We start from the raw sequence: 15,794 nt of genomic DNA on the forward strand, positions 1-15,794 counted from the left end.
CTAGGGTGAAAATCGAATACACTGCATGTAGCTAAGGTGAAAGTCAAATATACTGCATTGCACGCGAACTTTACTTTCTCTCGCCAATATATATCTTGGCGCACGTTCGTTTCGTATGCCTTTCGAGTTTCATTTTGCAAAATACCTAAATTTATGCTAACAATTTATCTACAATTTCGTAACATTCCTTGGTTACTTAACCTACAGCTATTTCGTTTTTGCAGTTCATCAATAACAGAACGCATAATTCAATATATAATAAATATAATGTTAATACGACTGATAAGATGCGATCGGATATAGTAGTATTGAATAATTCATGAAAAACTCCTACTTGCCTTACAAAGCCGTCACAAAGTAGTAAATGACAATGCGAACATTTACAATCATTTTTTGAACGCATGCAATAACACGTTTAAGGTTAATGCTCATAAGAAAAGAACTTACAGAAAGTTTCGGCATGTAGCTCACAATGGCCAAATAAATGGTACATTATTGTTGCTGGCCATGATCCGAAGCACCCTGTTCTTGGTCTTCATAACAGTGACTAATTAGATGCCTGACGAACGAAAGCTGCAAGATCCAAAATTGAATCGAAGGATATCTTTCTCTGTTTTTTACACTCGCCAAAAAGCGCAAAGACGTTTTGGGCATCATTATCACTACTGATGAAAAATATGCGTCTTACTGAAATGTGAAATGCTGGAAGGCAGTGCGAAAAATAGCCAGTCGCCGGACTCCAGAGCCTTTTTTACATCCATTCGCCATATGTGTTGTATGACTCTCGTAATTCATTCTTTACTGAAAGAGCCTACAAGCTGCCTCGCAATAAAAGTGCTAAACACTGGTAGTTTGTTAGGATACAAATGGTAGCAAATGGACCGCCTGCATGGGAGGTTTCGTAGGTGTCTTAGAGCGAATGCAAGCCAGTTTCCTTTCAAACTTCCTACACGAAAGTATCCCATCCCTTAAGCAGAAACTACCGAAAACTGTTGAAACGTAATCAGGTATTATTAGATTTAGTAATAACTGAAATAACTCCATTTATAGTGATCAGCATTAAATATCAGCATGAACCCGTACGCCATAATGAATGCTACATAAAATACTCATAAAATTTCACTGCACAAAAAATTCATCATTATTGTTTACTATTGCAAGTGTAGTGGTATAACTCATCGCAGCCCGCTGATACCATCAGAAATGCGTTCTTCGCGCTCCATTTTTTTTTTATCCAAGGCAAGGAATGCGTTGGGACTGTATCAACGCGAAGATTTTTTTTAATATAAAGGCGAAAATTGTTTAAAAGAAAAAGACAAGAACTGTTAGTACTATGGAAATATTTTAGAATTAATGATAAATATTGTATTACAAATAATTACTCATAGCTGAAATTTTTCATTAAAACGCGCTTACTCATTTCGTGGTAAGTGATGTAACACATTCTACTTAAACAATAACGTATAATTAAAGGAAATATTTTTTGAATCTTTTTCATTATTAAAATTATACTTCTATTTTCCTTTTTAATTATGCACAAAAAGTTCATGAAGGCATAGTATTTTTTTATTTCACAGCACAAACAAGACTATTTTAATTAAGACTAATTAAAACTATTATATAATTATTATAATGTTTTAATTACACGCATTTATAAAAATATAGGCAAAAAATTATATAATTTAATCCTAACTTACATTTTCAATTCAATAGTGACTGTGAAGTTACTATGAAGTTTTAATCGAAAAGGATGTTCGCTGGAACCGATCCTTAAGGCACGCTTTGGTTTACCATTAAAAGAGGTGGGAAAAAATGTTAAAACTGTACATGTAAATAGAAATATCGAGAAAGAAATTCGAAAGAAGCCCACTAGTTGGCTGTAGCCGAATAAAATCTAAATATTAAGTGTGAGGCTGACAGGTGAGCGCTTTAATCTTCTTTATGGTTATTATGTATTAAATAAATTGCTTTGGATTTAAACAAATAAATCAAAATTTAAAAGATATAATATTCTTTGGCGGAAAGTCAAGGAAATAGAAACAATAAGAATAACAGTCAAAAGTTTTCATACAGAATCAGCGATTTTGGTAAATAGATTTAAATTAGTAATGTCCAAGGTCTTCTGAAACTGATTTTTTTTTTCTTTGTAAATAAGCGTAAATTGCAGACTTGCGAAGAAAAAATTAGTGCCCTTAGAATCCCGTTGATTTGTTTAAAAATATTGTCAAATTATACATATATATATGTAGTATATATATATATATATATACCCACCCTCTTTACTCTTTAAGAGTCCTTGCTAGGCCTTTATTTTCTCAATCGCTGGTCAGCATAGTCATATATGTTCAATTATAGAATTGTTTTACATAACGAAAATATTCATATGAAATTATTTTTAATTAATTTTTGACAAATAACGAAATCTAACATTTAATGCCGTCTCCCGATTCCTATACATAAGTATAGGAAACGTAGAAAAGTTTTATACTCGTTATGAAGAAACAGAAAGGCGAGACGTTTGAGTCCTGTACGACAGAAATTATACGGGATATTTAATTTCAGAAGTTTCAGTTTTTAATGTCATTTTTAACTTGCCTTGAAGAATCGGTTAATTAAGTTAGAATAATTCGTGGAAATAAGTTTAAATGAAGTGCAGCAAAAAATGTGTGTAATTTAATATACCGGTAAAATGAAGTCCTATGTTGCTTAAACCAGATTTATTTCTCTTAAATTTTTATCATTCTTCCTAATTTTATTTTAGGGTATCACATGGTGAATACTATTTTATGTCTTAAATTTAATATTAACTTTCGCCTAAACGTCTAATGTCTGCCTGTTTCTCACAGATGTCAGGTGGCAGTTTTCGTAACTTCTCTCGCACCTCTGAAAATATTTCTTGAACCTTCAGAAAGGCACGCGCCCAATGTTAAAAACTACTGCTGTAATAGACGTGCAAGTGCAACTGAGAGCTCATAATGCACTGCTTTATTTTCAGTTGAATTACAGTTTGCTTCTAAATACAAACGAATAAAACGCTGCATAATCTTAATTTATCTCATTATGTTCTTAAAGTTATTACGGATATAGCAATCTATCAGTTGTTGTTGTTATCTTGTCCATGTATTTCATGAAACAATGTTTGCCAGAGCCTCAAGGAGGTTGGACTTCTTCTTTCCACTTAAATTTTCAGCAACAGCACCCCGGGGACTGGTCCGAGAGTCTCTCACCCCTCTCCTCTATCACCAATGACTTTCACGAGAGGACTTTCGGCCATATATTTATGCTGTTCCCATGCCGTAAAGACACTATACATTTACAACATCCATGCCTTCTCCGAGATTCGGATCCGGACCCTTAGACACCGCAGTAGGCTCTCTTACCACTGTCCCGTTTGGGAGGTCAGTCTGCCAGTAAAACTGCTAATAAAAATTTGTTCTAACATCCAAAGAAATGTGCCTTTGTGATAAACCTTTATGTACACAAACCATACTCGGTTTGTTGATTGTAAATGACTTTTTAGAAGAAAAAATTCAAAATTTGTATTATATCCTGTATTAAGAATTTATTTGATAAACGATAACTGCAATTAGTAATTTTTGTGCTATTTCAGTTATATTTGACATTCAGATTACTTTCAGGTCAGAGATTTGCTGTCATGGAGCAGAAGACCATAATCTCTCATATTTTAAGAAACTATACGCTGGAGTCACTGGATCCAAGGGATACCATTCCACCAGCAACAGAGCTTATTTTACGGTCATCAAAATCGATCAGAGTTAAATTTAGGTCCAGATATCCGAACGAAATCTCAGTCAATGAGAAAAATACATTACTGGCAAGAGTTTAAAATATATTTCATTCGTCATTTCAAACGAAATTTACATAAGTTTCTTATATGCATACACATCTTTAATCAACTAACTAAACAAACAGCAATAACAAAATTTATTTCTAAAAGAAAATTTTTGTTTAAAAACTTAAGAAGACAATGCAGCTATGTTCAGAGTACCGTCAGTTCGTAACATTGATAACATTTATTTCATCCTAGTATGAAAAAGTGAACATGGTTATTAAAAATGAATGTTTGTAATTGTTAAAAAAAGGCATATTTAAATTTCATTTTGTTTCTTTTTTTACATCAATCCTGACAATTAATTAATATTAGTTTCGAAAAAATTATAATAAATTTCAATTTCAATGTCTTCGTTTAGAAGTGTTGAGTGATTTTTTTCACACAAGGTGCCTTTTGATTTGATATTGAAAACAATAACAAACATGTTTCAAACAATTGGTAACATCTTACGCAGCACAGCGCAGGATCAAATTCTATACATCCTGTAATCACAGCGTTTACTGTTGTTCTATCTATATTTTTCCCCGTCGCAGGAAGAACCAACAATAATTTTTCCCTTTAGGGATTTGAAGTTGGAACGAAGACGTTATCATAAATTCAAAATCTTACAATAAAACGGGATAGCCTATACTCTTACAAAACGTTGGAGCATTCAACGTAGCGTGAATAAACTGCATTTAAAGCACAATTTCATCATACTAGTTATTATTATGCATTTTATCTTATTAACTGCTGCAATCTCAAGGTACATAGAAAAAAACACGAGTATTATAGTAACAATAATTAATTAACTAACATAAGTAACAAATTTCAACTATCAAAAGAAAATACTAAATATCTGCCTGAAATTCTGAAAACAATCATTCATCAAACTTTGCAAGTTCCAAATGGTATAACAGTTCAATAGGCCATTTTATTACACCTAGAGATGTATTTACTCTAATACTTCTTACCTTGTTATCACGGTCTCTATGTAGCTCCATAAAGCTGCGTTCACACTGGTCCACTGGCGCGAAAAGCGGAATAAAACGCTTTCCGCGTATGTAAATTCACACCAGGGCGGAAACTTTCGTTTTAAAAATTGCCATGTGCACACACTAGATGGCTCTTCATCGGAAACTTGGGGGAAAACTTGAATTTTTTGTGGTATTTTGACTTTTTACGGTGTATATTTAATTAAAATGTATCCAATTTCTGCTACATTAAAACTTATTTTACTTCTTGCTTTAGGTAAGAGAAGCAAAATACAGTGGTTTATATTAATATGAGAGGGATGACTACAGCAAGGAGATGCAAATAATTTAATTAAAAAAATTTGCTTGAAAGACATCGAAATTTCTTTTAATTGCTTTCACCTCATCAATTCGATGAATTTCTAGCCCTCATTGAAACATTTATCCAAAAGCAGAATACTAATTTTTGTCAGAATATCGCAGAAAAGAATTATTTGGACGACAGGAATAGGATATCCCATAAAAGAATCTTTGTACATATCTAATTTACTTTATTTATTAATTTTGTTGAATGATAATTAAAAATTCGTAATCGCTTATTTCGATTTTAGAGAGTGAATTTTTCATGGGGTAGAACACCATAAAATTTTTTGCATGATGTATGAGTTTCCCTTAATATTATTGTTTTAATTATATTAATTAAGTTTAATCCACAGTTTTAATTCATGCAATAAAAAGCCACAGAAATTTTAAAAAAAGTGTTTTAGTTTCTGCATTTTGTACATATATTTTACATTTGAAGAGTCACTGTCTAAAGTTTTATTTCATAAAATCACTTTTATTTAAAACTCATTGAAATAACTGCATTTTATATAATATTTCTTTTTCTATGGTAAAAACTGAATTAGTAAATTTGATAATTCTCCTGCAAGTGTCTTTTTAATTAATGAAAAATTATCATCGGGATTAAATTTCAGGCTAAGTTCATGTATCAATTGTCTGAAAAATGGTCATGCTTGTTTAGAAAAAGAACATAAAGCTATTAAAATGCCTAGAAGTATCCCATGAGATCAGCTACATACTGGCAAGCTTCCCTAGATAAATATTAGTTTTCTTAATTTTTTTAACAAGCGGTTTATTCATTTCCACTCGCTTAAAATTAAAAACTTACTAAATTTTTAATCAGGTAAAACAGCAACTTAATACTAATAGCAGTATCGCTTTTGCTAGTCTCGTGTCAACCTAAACGGAAACAGATCATCTTATGAATTGTGCCAAAGGCTTGTTGTCTAAAGGATAACGCATACAACGCCGTCTGGAAGGCGAAAATTGCGTTTATATTTAATGAAAAATAAATGCAAGCTTCTTGCGCTTTCCAAAGAAATTATCGCGGTAGATAAAAATATTTGGCGTATTCGTATCATCATCAAAGGAGGGAAAAACAAGGCCCGAAACCTCAATACAAGTTTCTAGTATCAATTAAATTTTCTACTGAGCGTGTTACCTCCGCGTTAATGTGTCTTGCGAGAAAAATGGTTTTCAGACTTCATCTTCAGGAAACTGAATAAGCATCTGTGTTAAGCATCTGTTAAGCATCTGAATAAGTCTGTGTTAAGCATCTGAATAAGCATCTGTTGTTACGGTGAAAGCAGGGATAAATTTTTCTTTAAATATTTTTTTAAAATAGCTATTCCATTACAACAATGTCTCTGGTGACGCTTGAATGCACATCTAGAAGACAATGTTTTATCCATTTGGCAAAAGAAGCAAGCTTAAATTGATGTAGATAGATTTTAAGAAAAATTCAAAAATCTGGGATTTCGGAATCCATCACTATTTTCTCGTAACAATCTATTGCTTTAGGTTATTCTGTAAAAATTATCAACCATACATCATTTATGATTGATAACGGAGGTTTATTGCATCTAATAAACTTGAGAATTTTCCTTTAAATACTTTATTATGATAATCTATGAAGTTATTCATTTTAAATTATCATCTAAAATGTTTATTAAGATTAGTCCATTTGACTTTTTATTTTCCTCAAGAAGAGTTTTTCAAAGTGTAATCATTTAAAAACCGTGGTATAAATTGGACATTTGAAACGAGATGTCTGAAACTGATGCGGCAAGCGACGATTCACTGGGTCTCCAGTCTTTCGAAAAATACCGCCTCTGATCTCGCTTCTGATTGGTCACCGCTTTCCACCCGAACACGTAATCGCATTGGTGAACTGGGCTAACAAGTACCTGCTACATACAGGAGGTACTGGCTTAACCCTTCCCGGCTTCCACACTTGCCGAGGTAGTTGTTATCTTCTATCAAAACTACATCATTTATATTAACAGGTTTAATACATTTTTATACCTTTTAACGAGAGAAGATATTCTCTTTCGTCTCCAAAAATCATTTAAAATCTTTCAGCGATACAAATATGTCTTAGGTAAAACCACTTTGCTACTTGCAGTATTTTCTTAAATATGACCATCCTTTTTCTGTAAGGATTAGAATAGCATTATAAGAAGAATCCAACGTCATGGCATCTTAAAAACGGGATAACGTCACAGGACTCCATTGTCGCTTTTGCTTTCGAATCACATCCTTGCTGCTGTTCCATCTCCCAACTCGCGTCTCGCCTGCGAAGCCATCACGTGATTTCATTGGTGGTGGCGTTGCCATCCTGAGATGTAAAAAGAACATTTTTGCCCACATATATAACACAGTGTTGCCAGAAAATTTTCAACTAAGTAGCAAAAATAGACTAAAAAGTCGCAAAAATCGCAAATGACGTTAGGGATCACGTGATTTTTTAGACGTCATAGTTACGCATGCTTACATGACCTCTAACGTCATCACAAATTTACCATCTATTGGTTCTGTAAGTTACAGACTGTATTCGATTGTTAGTCTTTTTAATTATGCATCTTAGCTTTAACAAAAATTTTAAAACTATATTGCTCATTTTCAATTATTTAAATAACCATTTCTTTTTTAATTAATTCTTATTAATTTAAGTTTCTATTTTTTAATTAATTTGTCGATATCCATTCTTAAGCGATTACTCACGTTTATACTGTAGCGCTTTTGTACTAAATTTTTTGAGTTGGCTGAGTTGGCAGTTAATTTTTTTAATTCATTTTTTTGGCTTAATTGTGAATCTTTTAATTGAGGAATGCGTTTCAGTGAGTTTTCCTTTCTGTGTGGTGGATCAGTTTCAGATTCTGATTAAGAAAGTCTTCTCCTTTCACTGTTAAATATATTTGTGTTGTTATTTAGGAAAATGCCGTTGCTTTGATTTTTAAGTCATTTCCATTGTTTAGTTCTTAGCAACATTATAATCAGGAGTATGAATTTTATTTCTTTCTCTGTTTGAGTACCCAATATATGGCTCACAAGTTGCAAGTTCTTTGGTTCAATTCATTATCACCATAGAACTGGGGCGGGGTAACTGTAAAAAAAAAAACGCACGGGGGACGAGGAAGGGCGGTGAGAGGTCCCGAAGCATTTATTTTTTCTTTCTTTCCACATTTTCACTTCCCTTAGGCCTTTCTCGTCAGATTGTCAGATGCCAACTTCTACCTGAACCTAAATAAACTGTTTTTTTAATATAAATTATTTTAATTGATACATTATTTTAACATAAAAGCATTCTAAGATATATTAAAAAACCTTTGAATTCGCAAAAAGTAGCATAAGAAAATTATGGATGTCGCAAAAATTTCGCAAAATCGCAAATACTAAAATTTTAGTAGCTTTTTGTCAAAAGTCGCAAATTTGCGAAACATCGCTTGATCTGGTAACACTGATATAAAAGTGTGTTGTAAAAAGAACGTGGAAATCCCTGACGTACAATTAAGGCACCGTACAAAGTCATCGCGGGACTAGGATTTATGCAACAATGGTAATCTCTGAAAATAGATATGTACTTTATTTCATCAAAATTAAAATTTTTCTAACAGATAATGTACATAAATGCTTTTATAGAGCACCCAGAACTGATACATGAAAATATCATTTCAAATAACATAGAAAAAATTTTGTTTTTGTTCCCAATTACTTTTTCAGCGAAATTCAAAACTTTTCACATAAGCAAAAGACGGACAACATTTCATGTATTAGTTCCATTTTGTGCAAAAATTCTATATGGAGTAACAAAAATTGTACTAGATTTTTAGCTAAAGCTTTACATAATGGGTCGCAAATCACATGATTTAAAAATATATATATTTCCGTCATTATAAACTATTAATTAGAATACTGACGCAGAGCTTTAATTTGTATTTACTTGTACTGTAATTGTCAAAGCAGCCATTTTGAAGTTACGAATGCAGCAATTTGTATTTTATCAGATGTCCGAAGTAAGGTGGAAGGACAAGCATTTGTAATTAGAAAGGAGTCTGAATTGTTCCAATATTTCTTTGTGATATAGTGGGATTTAAACGATTTACTGTCAGTTACAGACGTGCACCAAAATTTCTCGTCAAGCCTCCAAGAATGTTTCACTCTCTGTTATTTTAAAACTACATCTTGAAGAAAAAAAAAAAAAAAAATGGGTCAGTTCTATATCTCCCGTTCTACTGCGCCAATTGACGAAATTTAACTTTGCATTTTTTATGTCTCGAAACCGCGACTTAAGATATGTATTAAATTTATATATAGTATTGTTCTAACATAGGAATTTTGACATAAAATCTGACTTTTTCTGAAATAACATAACCTTTTTTTTTTTTTTTTTTTTTTTTTTTTTTTTTTTTTTTCATGTTTCCATTCTACGACTCAAACTATGCAAAAGTGCCAAGGTTTGTTAAAAATCGAAAGAATATTTTTAAAAAAATCAGATCTGAAAAATTTTAGCTTCTCAATGGTAATTCAGTTTGGTAAATATTTATTCATAACTCTTTTTATATTACACTTACTTAATTCCTTCTTTCATGGTTCGAAATTTAGGTTCAATCCAAATAAAAATCGCAGAAATTTTCTAATTTATTTTTTTAATTTGTATTTAGAAATTTTTATAAATTTTTCGAAACATTTTTCACCATCGACTGCAAGTAAATGTACCTCTAGGCATACCTGAAAAAAAAAATGAACGATGCACATTTTTTCCGCTAGTGCGCGATGAAAAAAGAGAAAGGAAAATATTTTACTGTAAATTAAGAATTTCCCTAAGTGAATTATTCTTGGCGAAAATCGAAAAAGTGTGCCAGGATAAATTTTTAAGTTTCTCGCTAAATCTTTCATCAGTTTACAAAATCTAAATATTTGAGCATAATTTGAGTCGTAGAGTCGTAGAAACAAATGCTCTAACAAAATAAAGTAGCGAAACATAATATAACGTAACAGTATGCGAAAAATGAATAACCGCAAACCACGGCTAAATAAATTGAAAAAATTTATCTGTTAAAAAACATAAATTAGAATTAAGTTCTCTATTTTTATATTTTCAAATAAAAAAAATCATTAAATTTCTAGAAGAATCGAATACACCCCTTTCTCACGATTATCAGTATTTCAGTTTTCCTCAAATTCTGATTGCGTGAAAGATCAGACAGCATAGATGCTTTATCAGTATAATAAAAATAGCTTTATCTGTGAACATCGTTTTATTGGTAAATTGTTTAACATTGTATTTCTAGAGTTACACATCCTTGTGAGTTTTGCCACATTGTTGAAAATAAGATGTGGTCTGCTTTATTCAGAATGATGGATATAAAGTCATTTGACGTTGGAATTATTTTGCGTCCTTTTTTAATTGCGACGTTATTTTGTGTAATTACGGTATGGATAAAATACACTATACGAAGGCGAAAATATAATGCATTATTACCAGGCAGGAAAGTGAGACTGATTAGCTTTTGTGCTAATTTAACAGACGTGCGTTATAATGAAATTTCGAGGAATGGATATTCTCTTAATGTTTGTGAGTATGGCATATGTTTCTTAACTTTTCCATATATTTATGAATTGCAGTAGAGTAGGAATTCAATAAAAATATTATCAATTTCATTATTAGTTAAATTAAAAGTTTCATTATTAATACATGAAAAGGAATTCTAGTATAGTGTATTAAGCTGTCGCGTTTTGAATATTTTGAAGTTTTTAAATACATTCAAAGCAAAGTAAAGTCTAATAAATTTCTAATAAAACATTATAAAAAATCTGATGTTTACACCACATGACTTCCTTGTACGGAATATTAAATTATACGCATTTTTTCTTGCATTTCATTTAAGCTTATTGGACTGAATTAAATCTACATCATCGATAGCGCATAAACTACAACAGAATATTACACGCTATAAAATTCACTATACTTGTTTACCATAGCGACATTCTGTTAAGTAACGCTAACAGAATGTCGCTACGACCACTGTTAACCACTGTTAAGTAACGCTAACAGCGTTACTTAACAGTGGTATATTTCGTTCATATTATAACTCAGAATGCACAAAATTTATATCATTTGAAGAATTATCTAATAGTTGTCACATGTTCTATTCAAGTACAACGATGTATAAAAGAAATTAAGCAAACAAAACCAAAAAGAAACAGTTTTTTCACAGATGATTCACTATTTCTCATTTAATTAATTCAGTTCTTACTTCGCGAGAAGGCAAAAATACATAAAAATCAAAATATCTATATTAAAAATTACGAAATAAATCTTAAAGACATATTTTCTCGAATAAGTTCCAGAATGGATTAAACATGATTTAATTCGCAGTAATAAAAGAAGGCGTTACCTTTGTTGTTGCGAAGCTTAGTCTCTTTAGATTGGCAACAAATTTACTATTCTGATGGTTCAAATGTAAGCAAATATGCCTGCCATGCTATTTAAAATTAGGCTTAACTGAACTTAAACAGCTTTTCAATTGTTGATATTGTACAAATATTGCTTGCAGATTTACTAAAGGCATAAAAACCTTAACCGGAAAATAAGAACAACATAATTCAATCATTTTTAAGGCAAAAAATGCACAATTCACAAATATATAAGAATAAGGAATCTGAGATCACTGAGCCGGATAACAGGGTGGATATATATATATAAAAATATATTTATATACGTTTGGTGCGGCCGATTGCAACCAAAATACGAGGTGCACATCTACATGTTATAGCTGTCCTATATACAAAATTTCATCGTTCTGAGGTTACTCGTTTTTGAGTTATGCGAGATACATACGTACGTACAGACACCACGAAACATTCTCTTCAGAATTCATTTTAAGGAAGTTTTATAATTGTTTTTTTTTTTTTTTTTTTTTTTTTTTTTTTTTGAGGAAAAGAGGCTTTTATTCTATTCTTACGTACAGATGTCACGCAAAAACATCGTTAAATGGCATTCGATAACGGTCAAAATGGATATTTTCGTGGAAATATGCTGCCTGAAAATTTTCGCGATTACAATACTTCCTTTTTACGAAGTAAAAAGGAAAAAGCAAAAGTAAAATGTAAAAAGTAAAAAGGTGTCGGGTAATAATTTATACATGAATGAGAACGCAAAAGGAAGTTCTTTTTTGTAAGAAAGAATTATAAATGCTTTACATTGTAATTTTTTTATAAATAAGGACTTCAATCATACGTAGAAAAAAACATAAGCTGGTGTTGTGCTTTTATTGCAATTTCGATCCATTACAATTCAAATTTCTTTCTTATTAATACTAATTATGCAATGAATTTTAAACTGTTACCTGTCGTTATGAAATGAAATTATTAAGATAAAAATTGCTTATATGTTTGCTGGTCAGCCCAGTACTCTGTAACTGTATACAATCTGTCAATTTCCATACAATATTTTCAGTATAAGAAACACCACTTTGTACCTCAAATTACATTATTAAATTAAACGGCACTTTGGTTCAACTCTAGAATTTTAATGTAGTTATATAACATTCATATTTAGTTTTTCATACACGTTCCAAAACACTATATATAGAGATCGGCCATAAAAAACTTCCCGGCTTGCCCACAACTAAGGCCAGAAATGGTGGTCACTTTATTATGGAGGTACCTAATAGGTGGGCCACCTTTGCCTCCTATGAAGAGACAGACAGTTAAAAACCATGCCTTCTCTGAGATTCGAATCGGGGTCCTTTGGCATCGCAGTCAGCTTTTCCAAGAAAAATTTAATATGTAAAAAAGGAGAAAAATTTAGCATTACAAAATAAAACAAGGAAGGAAAATCTTAAAGGATTCAAATTTTAACCTCTCACCAGAGGATTCATTAAAGTATTTTATGCTGTCGCTGGCATGAAATGTTAGGTTACCCATCTGCTCTTGGCCTCACTTCTTCTAACTCAAATTTGCTGTGTCTTTTTAGCTTTATTATTAAGATCGCTTTCTTTGCAATTATGCCGCATAAAATTCAAATACGACATAGGTTTAACATTGTAGCATCAGAGTACCTGTACAGGAAGCGTTAAATTTAACGAGTAAGTGTTCTCTTCGAATGTTTATAGCAAAATAACTTAATTGGACATAAGCTGTTCTTCAGTATGTTTAACAAGAAAGTAAATAAAATGTACAGAAAGGGCTAAACTACATATATATTTTTATATTTTTAGTACTAATAACAATTATTATATAATGTAATTAACTGGAGATAGTGACACTTAAAATATACTTATGTGTTTTTCTGTTAACAGAGTAATTGACGGCATAGTATCAAATTTAATTGCATCATTACTAAAAGTGCGTTGACTGTTGTGAAAATTTTGATCCAGGTGATAATAAAAGGTACTGAGCTGCACAATATTTAATTCCTATTCGGTCTACCGGAAAGTTCCATTTCTATGATATCAAGTTTCGACACGTAAGCACATGCTTATCTGGCGCATGTAGGGCTCTCTATTTCCATCGCTTAGTGTATACATACTGAAGTAGCATATTAACTAAAACAAAGTTGATTCACGTTAGTCTTAAGCGTGAAGCGATAGTGTACCCATGGCTACTGATAAAGTTCATTTATGCCACTGTATTTTATATAAATTTCAACAAGGAAGAAATGCTACGAAAGCTGTAGAAATTTATTAAAAGTGTTGGGTGAAGGTACAGTTTCTGATAAGACATGCAAAGGATGGTTCGAAAAATTTAAAATAGGTGATTTCGACCTTTCTGGGTAAACTACGTTCTGGGCGGCCATCTTTGACCGATGATGATGTTGTTAAGACCATGTTGGAGCAAGATCCTTTTCTGACAATATCGGAGATTGCAGAAAGGCTTAATCAGCTCAGCAAACATTTCGGACCATATTCGGATGATAGGATTGGTGTGGAAATATCAAAGATGGGTGCCAAATGAATTAAGTCAAAAGAATTTGATGATCGAGTTGTCATATGCGCATCTCTGCTTGCTCGAAACAAAACTGGCCCCTTCTTGAACCGAATGATAACTGGGGATGAAAAGTGAATTACCTACGAAAATATCGTATGGAAAAGGGCATATTGTGAACCCGGAAAACCTAGCCCTTCCACCTCTAAAACCAAATTTGACTCTGAATAAGAGAATGTTACTTATATGGTGGGACATTCGAGGACCAATACATTATGAGCTTTCAAAACAGAACAAAAATCTCAATTCGGAGAATTATTGTCAGCAACTGGATAACTTAAAGACAGCAGTCCCAGAAAAGAGGCAGGCGATGTTCAATAGGAAGGACATCATACTGCATCATGACAATGCCAGGCTATATGCTGCTTTGGGGACTCGCCCAAAAAATGCACAACTAGGCTAGGAAATTCTGTCGCATGTACCATATTTCCTGGACTTAGCACCCTTCGACTATCACTTGCTTTTGTCCTTACAAAAATTTTTTAAGGGCAAAAAATTCAAAAATGGAGAAGATATCAAATGAGCACTGATTCAATTTTTCGCATCAAGAGATACAACATTTTTCAAAAATGGGATACACAAATTGCCCTCACGCTGTCAAGATGTTATTAATAATAATAGCAATTATATTATTTAATAACGTTTATTGATGGTAAGAAAAATTTGTATTTTGTTTTATTCCAAAAACGGATAGAACTTTCCGGTAAACCGAATATTAGCGTTTCATATAATGACAGTTAATGCCTGGTATAAATTGTCAGGAAATTATTCACTGTGTTACAACTGAATACTTCTTCTAAAAGTGAAAAACTTCCGAATAATTTTTTATCGGGTTATTCATGAATTGCAATTCTGGCATTTTTGCGTTAATTTTGCACATTATATCCTTTAGAGAAAACCCCTCAGAACATATTTTTTAATTCTTTGATAAATTTCCGAATACCTGCAAAAGTTCTAATACTTGCCCCACTTGGGGCTGTATCATGTTTTTTCCGAGCAGATTTGTTTTGAACCATGCTAGCGTAAGAGACTCCTGCCTGGTATGGTGGTAGAAGCTTTGGCGACTGAGCCACTACTTTTCAAAAATCTTCGATTGATCTAATGAAACTTTAATCTTCTCAATCAGCAATTATCCTAACCCTTTTTTTAAAAACGTTATCTCTAAATTTTAATTTCTTTAAGTATAAATTTTTACTTCTCAAGTTTTCTGTTTCTTAAGTATGCACTTTTATTACCGCTTTAAGTATGCATTTTTGTTCTTGCTTAGTATACATTCTTCTTCCTGAAACTAATACAGTGCTTTTTACGTATGTCCTCAGTTATTCTTCAGATCCTGAGTGCCTATTCTGAATTATTCAGAAACAAAAAACTGTTCTGCTTCTGGATATTGTATTCCCCTTTTGTTATATGTGTGAAAGCTGATGCAGTTGAAGTAAGTACGCTACTTACATGTGCATATTGTGTAATTCTTTTTGTGGTTTCTGCGAATAATATCAGATAATTTTTTTAAAAATTTGCAGAATGATATTAAATCTTGAATTTTATGTGATTAATTTAGACATTTACGTAACCGTACATACAGAATTTATTGCAAAATGTAAGAGCTAATATACTAGTAACCTAGTTACATAAATAGAAGGGAGCCAGTGTCGAAA

The 15,794-nt window shown here is 31.9% G+C and overlaps 2 protein-coding genes across 2 annotated transcripts in view; both read left to right on the top strand.

Annotated features, from left to right (window-relative positions):
• The window catches only part of LOC118196122 (cytochrome P450 4V2-like), a 43,229-nt gene extending 39,031 nt beyond the window's left edge, over nt 1–4,198 (top strand). The window contains exon 9 of the mRNA XM_035367523.2: nt 3,639–4,198. Within this exon, the coding sequence (XP_035223414.2) occupies nt 3,639–3,847 (209 nt within the window). The 3' untranslated portion in view covers nt 3,848–4,198. The remainder of the gene's footprint in view (nt 1–3,638) is intronic.
• Nucleotides 4,199–10,451: 6,253 nt separating this feature from the next.
• The window catches only part of LOC118196120 (cytochrome P450 4V2-like), a 59,571-nt gene continuing 54,228 nt past the window's right edge, over nt 10,452–15,794 (top strand). Inside the window, exons 1-2 of the mRNA XM_085810242.1 lie at nt 10,452–10,726; nt 15,459–15,571. Of these exons, the coding sequence (XP_085666368.1) occupies nt 10,486–10,726; nt 15,459–15,571 (354 nt within the window). The 5' untranslated portion in view covers nt 10,452–10,485. The remainder of the gene's footprint in view (nt 10,727–15,458; nt 15,572–15,794) is intronic.

This window comes from Stegodyphus dumicola, chromosome 1 (assembly GCF_044657685.1).
Source record: "Stegodyphus dumicola isolate Sdum_Otavi_A_Nest chromosome 1, ASM4465768v1".
NCBI classification, from domain to species: domain Eukaryota; kingdom Metazoa; phylum Arthropoda; class Arachnida; order Araneae; family Eresidae; genus Stegodyphus; species Stegodyphus dumicola.